The sequence below is a fragment of the Hemibagrus wyckioides genome, linkage group LG20, assembly GCF_019097595.1.
Source record: "Hemibagrus wyckioides isolate EC202008001 linkage group LG20, SWU_Hwy_1.0, whole genome shotgun sequence".
Classification (NCBI taxonomy): domain Eukaryota; kingdom Metazoa; phylum Chordata; class Actinopteri; order Siluriformes; family Bagridae; genus Hemibagrus; species Hemibagrus wyckioides.
The window spans coordinates 10866364-10877234 of NC_080729.1; the positions used below are offsets into that span (position 1 = coordinate 10866364).

The 10871-nt window shown below is 37.4% G+C and overlaps 1 protein-coding gene across 1 annotated transcript; it reads right to left on the reverse strand.

Annotated features, from left to right (window-relative positions):
- Nucleotides 1-64: 64 nt before the first annotated feature.
- Nucleotides 65-7204, reverse strand: chrng (cholinergic receptor, nicotinic, gamma). The gene is made up of 11 exons (XM_058372739.1): nt 7073-7204; nt 6291-6335; nt 5835-5956; nt 5563-5718; nt 3676-3773; nt 3156-3356; nt 2782-2896; nt 2541-2655; nt 2143-2380; nt 602-735; nt 65-262 (listed from the first exon to the last, which is right to left on the reverse strand). Exons 1-11 carry the CDS (start codon nt 7202-7204, stop codon nt 65-67), a joined length of 1554 nt encoding a protein of 517 aa, XP_058228722.1.
- Nucleotides 7205-10871: the final 3667 nt, after the last annotated feature.

Consider the following 10871-nt stretch of genomic DNA (forward strand, 5'->3'; position numbering starts at 1 on the left):
AGCTGAAGTAAGCATTTCTCTCATGTTGATGAAGTTACGTCCAAGACCCCCAACCACAAGTTAGTCAATGTATGCCTGTGATGTTTGCTGTAAATGTCTCAGGAAGATATTTTTTGGGGTCTCCAGGAAATGGAAGTGCTGGAGCTTGGTTAAAATGTCCCATGAGGAAGATTCCGATGGTGCCCAGTGTAAACAACAAGGCCATAGTGATGAAGCAGAGTCTGTCAATCACTCTGGCAACCAGGAACCACTCCTCATTCTCCTGCAGAGAGAACAAACATTTACATTGGTTGTACCAGAAGTGCTTCTCTCTAGTTAAACCACATTTAGCTCAAATTGATCTCAATACAGCTATACACTGTTTTACTGTTTAACTATACTAAATATGGTTTAAATGGAGTTTAAATTTGTCTTTCATGAATGCTCAAATGCTTAAGAATATTTAAAAGTAATTATTTCTAGAATACTTGTTTAATCATAATGTTATGATACTGCACCATACAATTCATATACACAAAAGAAAATCTACAAGTTACAAAATGATATCTTTTTCTTGTATTATCCATTTAATTTCTTTTATTAAGGTATGTCAATCACTTACTTTCTGGAAATCAGTGTGCTGTTTGGTGCTCTCAGCGATGTGTTTACTGGCTTCTACACAGTCCTGCAGCTCTGGTGAAGCCATGGCCAAACTCCAAGTCAAATCTTGGACCGTGTCTCCCTCCAAATTGTTCTCTAGAGATCAGCAGTTGTAGTATATATGCTTAGAAATTAATACATTCATATATATGAATATATAGCATATGTGATTGTCAATCAGTTTCACCTGCTTTGGTGCAAATGAAAGTCACAGCAGTTGCATTGGAGAGGCAACAGCAAGACAACACCCAAAAAGGGAATTGTTTAGCAAGTGGTGGCCACAGACGATTGCTCTTATCTGTCCTTCCTGCCTGATTAGTTTCTAGTTTTGTGGTTAGTTAAGTTCCTTGCCACTACTTGGGTTAGGTTCCTTGGCAATACCTGCAACCCAGTCAGCTTGCACATTTCCTCTAAGGATGGATCCATATGTACTGTTTAAAGGAGGTTTGGTGTGACTCCGTGAGAGTGGCATGAGAGCCTGACATCCTCTAGTGGGAACTGTGATCATAGCCCAGCACTGTGCAGCTCAACTAGCATTTGTCAGGGAACAACAGTACTGATAGGTTGCCAGGTTTCTTCTGCATACCCCTCCTCTCTCACTCCAATGGAAACACAAAGGCCTTGCAAATGGGGTAGACCTTTGGCCTAAGTGTTTGCTAGATAGCTGAACTGTTTCAATTTAGTGTTTAACCACTACAAGAAAGCATGTAGGTAAATTCATTGCTGTGCCAGCAGTTTGTTTTCATTTGTTTTCATGTGCTATTTACAGTTATTATGCCTTGCGTAATTTGTTATATATTGAATATAACAGTAATTCATCATAAATGCTTCATAAATCCTAAATGCTTGTGTATAATACATATATAAATTAGACGGATAGGTGGAGGGATTAATGGGTATATAGATAGAAAGCTAAATAAACTGATGTAACAATACAGCAAATATATCAAAGCTGATTTTCCTTTTGCAATTTTTTTTTTTCAATTTAATCCTATAGAGAATCATATCCATTCACACTTAAACCCCCATCAACCCAAATTTACACCATAGATACTAGTGAATACTTTCACACATTATATTAGTGGCAATCTGCCATTCCTTGTATTTTTGGGAAGCTAGCTTAATGCAGTTTGTTTTCTTTTGATGTCTTCTGGTAGTAGGGTTAGCTTTTTAAGATACAGTAACTAACCTAAACCCATTGTAGACTTGGTTTTTTTTGTTCTCTTCTTTGATACTGTCACCAAGTCTCTCCATGGTGAGACTAGCTTTTGCATCAAGTCTGAGTATTTTGGATATTGTGAATGCATATGTTTGTGTTGTGTTTAGTCAATTTAATAAAGTTCTTATTAAAGGCATATATCAGTCTTGTACACACCACCATCCACAAATACCATCCATTCAACCAGCAATTGTTCTTACTCTCAGACCCTAGGCAGTGTCCTCATGCAGGACTGTAAACATCTAGGAGCAAGATTTGGAAAAGTGTGTTTGTATGTGACTCACCGATCTTCTCCAGGGCACTCCTTATGAGACCATCTCTCTTTTTCTGCTTGCTGAACATCAGCTCAGAGCATGCCATCTTCAGCATGTACTCATCTGCCTTCACATTAAATCCTAGTGAGCTGTGTCTCCTAAGAGGGACAGTAGATTTGTTCGTTAGGCCATCTGCCCTTAGTCCACTTTGTGGTGTCCAGCGATGCATCCTCATCCCCAGCACCCGAGGAAAAATGTTTAAAAATACCTGTGGTTTGTCATAAAGAGTATACATAGTACAGAGCTTTTAACCCACTTCAGCAAACATTTATTTACATGTCTTTACAATGTCTGTGTTTATGCTGTAGAAAATGGGATCTCTGACATTTAAAGGAATAAAGTTTGGATCTTTGTATGCAGTGCTTTACCTTCCTGACTTTATTGGTTAGTGTGTGTGTGTTGGGAGTTCGCAGGGAGACATTCAATACTACTACACAGTTCATCACTGTGATTGCAGTCACAGACATCACAAACATCAAATACCTGAAAAAAACCAACAAAAAAGATTTCATTTAATTACAAAAAAAAAAATATTCCATGAAACTGATTCAGTGAAATGAACTGAAATACACTTAATACACTTACAATACAGTAACACAATACACTTACTTTCCAATCAGGGGCACAGCCTGGGAGGTTTCTGGAATTTTCTTTGCAATGAGGAAGAGGAAGACAGTCTGAGCAAGTAGGATAGTAATGGACATGGTACATTTCTGTCCTCCGGCTAATCGATGCACACACACACACACACACACAAACAAAACTATGATCATTATCAATCATGAATGTAGAACATAACTGTACAACAGTTTGTCTCAGACAAACTGGGATGAGCTTTATCTTAGTCTACTTTTACTCTGATGAAACACTTAGATAAAGGAGCCCTTAGATATTGATGATCATTAGGCAGATCCTCTCTGTAATCAAATTAGCACACTTTAACACTTCTGCCAGTTGCTTCAATGTAGTTGATGCACCCTGACCTTTAGCTGGCAGGAAGTAGACTAGCAGTCCAAGAGAAGAGAAGAGCACGCAGGGCAAAATGATGTTGATGATGTAGAAAAGTGGCTTCCTCTGGATGATGAGGAAGAAGATAATCTCCTGGTAGTCCAGGTCATCTCGGCTATACCTCTCATTCACCACCTTCTTAGCTGGTCGATGCTTAATTACCCATTCACCATTCTCTATCCAATCAGTATTACATAGAGTATAATTAATACAATATTTTAAAAACTATGACTTTTTAGTACTTTACTGTATAGAAGTTGTGCTTTAAAATAAAAAAAATGCATTAAATCTACCATGGGCAGTGAACTCTAAACTGCTATATTCTTGATTGTATACTTACTTACTCACATTAGATAAAATTGTCCATTGAATAAACATAAATTACTAAATATTATGGGGCTGAAATGTTTCTCTTGCTGCCACACAAAAAGCAAAGTGACAGTATGAATGCTGTTGGTTTTATGAGCTGATATACTATAGAGAACACTGGTTTACCTGTGAAGGCTTCTGGATCAATCTCAATCCATTCCACTATGGTGCTTGCCTCATTTGTCAGTTTCAGCTCTATCTCATTAGCATTGTACGTCTGAGACCTACAATCCAGTCAAAGCAAAGAGTCAAGGTAGCATTTTAAATTATTACATAAATCAAACCTATAATTCTACTATTCTATTCAATCCACACACACTAATACAGTCCTTATTCTGGAAGGTGGTGCTTTCATTCCCTGAGTTCATAGGTAGGTCACACTTTTGTAATCTGTTATAATCTAGCACTAGGTCCTATTGGAAGAAAAAGAAAAAAAACTAAAGTGGCCATTGGCCAGATGGCTAAAGCACTTATTTTAAAGAAATGATGAGAGATTAAATATACCTCTGTTCAACAGAAGTGTGTACTAGTCCAAATAAGTATGTAGTATTAAATGTGCATTAGCCCTCTGGGTTACACCATCATTTCCAGTAATTAATATTTGAAGGTCACCAGTGCCTTAATATGAATTTCAGCAGGAATTTGAAGACTCTCAAGTCGTTTCAGCAGAAATGCAGCAATTTATATGGATAATCAACAACAACCTTAGAGAAACCTGTCTTTGACTCTTGTCAACTGTCCAAATATAGATTCATATCAAACCTCCCCCAAGATCCTAGGAACGGTTGTAGCTCAGCTGCTAAAATCACACTTCTAATGAAACACATGCAACCAACTTTTTTGTCAGTATTAAGGCATCATCACAGTACTGAGAGAGCACTGGTTAAAGTCAGAAATAATTTTAAATGGTGTCTGATTGTTGCTTGAACTCATTGCAACAATATTCTTCTAGACAGACTAGAACATTTTTGTTGGAGTTAAGCACTTTCCTGACTTAGGCTCTAATTTGACTGATAGTTGCCAATGGTGTCTTCACTAAGCAGATGAAAGAAGTTTCCCTACATAAGCTAGCTCTCTGTGTAGTAGCTGATGCTACTATGCATTTGACACTTATCTTTCAGCAAAGCCAGATAACAGATAACATATACAATAAATATGAAGAATGTTTTAGACCTTAGACATTGGATACTAAGTAACTTCCCTAATTAATTCCAACAAGTCAGAAGTTCTGCTATCAGCCAGGCCTCTCAGTTACATCATGTGCAGCAATAAAAAATCAGAAACATTGTTTGCTTGTAAGCTTAAGAAATTTAATGTTGCTACATGATGCAGAAAAACTAGGTCACTTTTTTTTTACCATAATTCCAGAGTGAAATTCTTACAATACTAATCACCTGTAAAGAATGGAATGGTCATCTGTGCCTGCTTTGATAAAATATTAATATTCTGTATCAGTATTTAGACTGATGAAGACTATATCAGCAGCTAGAGCATTTTCCTTTAAGACCCCACTAAGACTGCGTTCAAAATAGTGTTTTGATTTGTAATTCCACTGATTTATAACTCCATTATCCATGCCAGGACACCAAGAAGAGGATGGGTTCCCTTTTGAGGCTGGTTCCACTTAAGGTTTCTCATTTCCATTTGCAAGGAGCTTGCTTACATGTTTACAAATTAAATTGATTTGGATTGAATTCAGAAATGTCTTATAAGAAGGCTGTTAATGGGCATCATCATGATGTATGATATAAGATGTTATGCAAATTTGCCATTTATAACTGGAAACTTCAGAGCACTTTATATTATTCCTCTTCTGAAAACTACATTGAACTTATTCAGTAAGCAGGTATTTTAAACCCAGAGCACAGTAAGCTCAGAGAACAGTTTCTGGAAGGTTCTCCATTCCCACATGTTAAATTCACTCCTAATTTTAAAAATATTCTAAAGCTAAACTAAATTGCTTTTCACTATCTATGTGGACATGAATGGGTGTTGTGTGTTAATGAACTCCACCTGAATACCATGCTGCAGTTTTGCCAGTCAAAGGGGAAGTAGTCGACTTTGATTGCACAGGAACTGCGGTAGATTGCAGGAGGAAGCCAGTACACCATACCATTTGGGTCTATGAGAGCATTGGTGTAAAGTGTGATCTCAAAATGTCCATCAACACTAAACACACAAAAGATAGAGAAGTGGTAATGTTTTATTATTATTATTATTATTATTATTATTATTATTATTATTATTATTATTATTATTATTATTATTATTATTGTGTGACTCACTTGTTCTCAAGGATAATATCAGGAAGCCAGATAGCTTTGGAGGGAATTCGTGTGCCTGTGATGTTCTTATATTCTTCAAACCGTGGCCTGTCAGCCCACCTGAGTCTGTAGTCATACCATTGCTACAGGGAGGGAGAGATGGAGAGAACAAGAGAGAGAAGTGTCAAATATAATAATTCCTATATAGGCTATATATTTTCATAGCCTCAATCTATATAAGCTATGTGCATTCATTTTTGTGAAAAGTACCTCTGTTGTAAAACTGTACCTTTTAAAAGTAGTAGCTTGTACAAGGCACAAATTACCTAAAGGGCAGATCTGTATTGATTTTATAAACTTGCTAAGGCTAAGAGCAATCCACTTAATGCCCCTCAGTTTATCAGTCACAGTGCTGTATGCAATTTTATTCTCTTTGAAAATTTGAAGATCAGCAGTCTGATGACACTGGATTCTTACCATCTCTACCCAAACACATGTGGTCAGTGTCTCTTCTTTTTCATTCTGTTGAAACATAGTGGACATTTGGATGACAATAAACTCAATTCATATACATATATTGCTCTTCAGAATTATAAGCACCCCTAATGAAAATGAGAGAAAAAAAAATGTATATATGGAATATATATAGAACATATGTATATATGTTCTAAAGACACCTGTAGATCTTGGTCCACTCACTTGGTCCACTTGTTTCATATTTGTGGGCTCTTTAAATCAGAAAACCGGTTTTCAGTACAGCAGAGATGCATATGGTCATGACATGATCTGTGTGCAGTCCCTTATTTCCCAAACATGCTTATGGTGTGCTTGACTAATAATAATAATAATAATAATAATAATAATAATAATAATAATAATAACAACAATAATTATTATTATTATTATTATTATTTAATTTTTGTCTCCTCTTACCACAACATATTATACAAGATGTAGTTCTAATGATGATTAATTCAATTCAACTCAATTTATTTGCATAGCAGACAAATAAACAATGAACACATTAACAATGGACATTGTCTCAAAGCAGCTTCACAGAAGTATAGAAACATATAAAAATTTAAGGTAAAAAAGTTACTATTAATTATTAACATTTATCCCTAATAAGCAAGTTTTGGTGTTCTGGCACTGGCTGTGGTTATAAACATTTTTGCTTATTTTCAGTAATGGTGCCAATAGTTCTCCCCAACCAACACCTCTACACCCACCCCTACAGAATACACACTATTAGGCTTCACCAGAGAGATTAAGTTGGTGAGGGTCATCTTGAGTTTGACCTCTGTGATATCTCCATTCTTCTCCATTGGTCTGATGTTCTTGTTGTAACCTCTCATAAGATCCCCATGCAGAGCCCCTTCAAGGTTACACATTACTTCTACATAAAACACACACACAACACACAAAAAATAGTGTATAACCTAGTGTATAATATTTGTCCATGTATACCCTTATTCCTCTACATGCTTTGGAAAATTTTACTATGCATGAATATTTATAACATTTTAAATGTGGTTTTGACCATCTTTTTATTTTTTCAAACAAAATAGTTCGGAATTAACTGAAAGACCTAAGTAAGAAAATATACATGTGAGTAAGAAAATGTGAGGGGCTTACCTGTGGGGATGATTCTCAAAAGTGTCCATGTCCATAGACACAGAGCTGGGACAGGAAGCTTAGTCATGACTGTGCAGTGAAAATGACCATTTGCCTCTTCTCTCTGTATATACTTATTTGCAGGGTAATAGGTGTGGTTTTTTGTCTTGGTGTTATTTTCAGAATGACTACTATTATTAATCCTCTCATTGATGTTCCCTGCATTGTCAGCTGTCTCACACAGACACACACATACAGAAGGCAGTGTTGGAGGCCACATTAGGGCAAAGCATTGGTCAGCAATAGAATCTGTGACAAGTGACAATATTTGATTTTTTTTTTTAATAATTATAAACATATTTCCTACCTGACTGCTTATTAGAGATATATACTGAGTACTGTAAACCCTAAATATACATCCTAAAGTTTTTCACGTCTTCTGATTATATAAATATTAACCTTTGAAAATCGGATTGATATTCCAGTTTTGTCTGGTTAATTAATATTTAGTAATACTTCCTCTCTGAATAGGCAGCAGAATATTCCTGTATAGGTCTATACAACACAGGACTGCACTGTTTAAGGGTCTTCTTTGTGATAAAGGTTTATCAGCTAATCAGCTAACACAAATGCCAGAGTTTACCACCAAATCCTCAATATATTTTTCATCACTGGAAAGTGAGTTAAACATGTTCATAATTAGGGTTTAATATAAAGAAAAACACTCAGCACTGAATGCATTTATGCAAAAGAATCATTTTCTTTACTGCAGGAGATCTTCTTGCGAATACATTCATATTACATCCACTACATCAAGTTTTTATTTTGTCCAGCTGTCTCTCAATCTCCTGACTCACCATGATATCAGCAGCAGATGGCCATGCTAAAGAGCATGTAAAAATAGCAACTCTTAAGCCACACTGTTAAAGACTGACCATCATTTAACACTGACATGGACAAATAATTATGTCTTTTTCCTGTTCTATTGTAATATTTGGGTTACATTACACAAATACACTGTTACAAAAGTGAAACAATCCAGGAGCTGGAGTTTCAGGATAATACTGTTGGTGAGTTTATATTTAAAACTAAAAAGTTTAGTTTAGTCTATTATTTACACTACTGTAACTACTGTAAAATAAAGCTTCTTTCCCATCCAAAGCTTAGGAAAAGTGACAGCTAATGATTATAGAGTGTATATTGACAAACAAACAAAAAACAAAATCTGTGTTTGGTTGATGTTGTAACTTAAGGGATAGACTCTGACATCCTCTGCGCTAGTAAAAAATAGCAAATTCCTGTCTTTAAACATTTTAAAATATCACTTATAGTAAAGATCCTCAATATTTACAGTGATTTTTGTATAATGTATTAGTGTATGCATATTTAAAACTAAAATACGTCAGACATCCTGCAATGAATACAGTATAGTTGTACATGTTTCACATATTTAAACATATTTAATGGAAAAGCATTGTAATATAAATGTTATATTTTAGTTAGTTCTATTCAATTCAATTTTATTTCAGTAATGTTTTTATGGACACTGTCGCAAAACAGCTTTACAGGAATAAATCTATCTATCCACTCTAGTAAAAAAGAGGATACGTGTTATCAATTTGCACTTTTATTTCTTGAAAGAGTAGATAGAATCTCAAATATACAGTGACGTTCATACGTAACCTTAAGCAGTAGTTGCACTTCATCATAAATCAACCACTATCATGGTGTTTCATGAGAAGCTATGGCATATTTCCTTGATTCAAATAGAGTAAATTGCCATTTCTTGTCCATTTGGTTGTCACCAAATTGTCACCCTTCCTTCCAGTTTGTTTGGAGGCCCAGCCATGTTTCAGTACCATATGGACAAAGTGTCCAGCCTATTTAAACAATATAATCTTTTAGAGTAACAATTGTCAGTAGCATTTACATCATCTGTGGGTTGTCTTAAATTCACTGAAATGGACTCCCTTACACCTGTGTCATGGGCAGCTGTTTCCCAAAGTTACAAGACACCACAGCCTGTCTGACACCCAAGACCAAAAAGGAGGTGAGGTAGTTCTTAGGGTTCTTAGGTGAGGTAGACTCATGCTGGCTGAGTGAGATCCTGAGGAGTAACAAAGGATGCAACCTGGAGCAGTGGCTGCGAGGGAAATGAGTCATCATCAGGCTGAAGGCATGCACACACCGTGCTCCACTACCTAGCACCTAAATACATTATATTGCCAAAAGTATTCGCTCACCTGCCTTGACTCGCATATGAACTTAAGTGATATCCCATTCCTAATCCATAGGGTTCAATATGACGTTGGTCCACCCTTTGCAGCTATAACAGCTTCAACTCTTCTGGGAAGGCTGTCCACAAGGTTTAGGAGTGTGTTTATGGGAATTTTTGACCATTCTTCCAGAAGCGCATTTGTGAGGTCACACACTGATGTTGGACGAGAAGGCCTGGCTCTCAGTCTCCGCTCTAATTCATCCCAAAGGTGTTCTATCGGGTTGAGGTCAGGACTCTGTGCAGGCCAGTCAAGTTCATCCACACCAGACTCTGTCATCCATGTCTTTATGGACCTTGCTTTGTGCACTGGTGCACAATCATGTTGGAAGAGGAAGGGGCCAGCTCCAAACTGTTCCCACAAAGTTGGGAGCATGGAATTGTCTAAAATGTCTTTGTATGCTGAAGCATTCAGAGTTCCTTTCACTGGAACTAAGGGGCCACGCCCAGCTCCTGAAAAACAACCCCACACCATAATCCCCCCTCCACCAAACTTTACACTTGGCACAATGCAGTCAGACAAGTACCGTTCTCCTGGCAACCGCCAAACCCAGACTCGTCCATCAGATGGAGAAGCGCGATTCGTCACTCCAGAGAACGCGTCTCCACTGCTCTAGAGTCCAGTGGCGGCGTGCTTTACACCACTGCATCCGACGCTTTGCATTGCACTTGGTGATGTATGGCTTGGATGCAGCTGCTCGGCCATGGAAACCCATTCCATGAAGCTCTCTGCGCACTGTCCTTGAGCTAATCTGAAGGCCACATGAAGTTTGGAGGTCTGTAGTGATTGACTCTGCAGAAAGTTGGTGACCTCTTCGCACTATGCGCCTCAGCATCCGCTGACCCCGCTCCGTCAGTTTACGTGGCCTACCACTTCGTGGCTGAGTTGCTGTCGTTCCCAAACACTTCCACGTTCTTATAATACAGCTGACAGTTGACTGTGGAATATTTAGGAGTGAGGAAATTTCACGACTGGATTTGTTGCACAGGTGGCATCCTATCACAGTTCCACGCTGGAATTCACTGAGCTCCTGAGAGCGACCCATTCTTTCACAAATGTTTGTAAAAACAGTCTGCATGCCTAGGTGCTTGATTTTATACACCTGTGGCCATGGAAGTGATTGGAACACCTGATTCTGATTATTTGGATGGGTGAGCGAATACTTTTG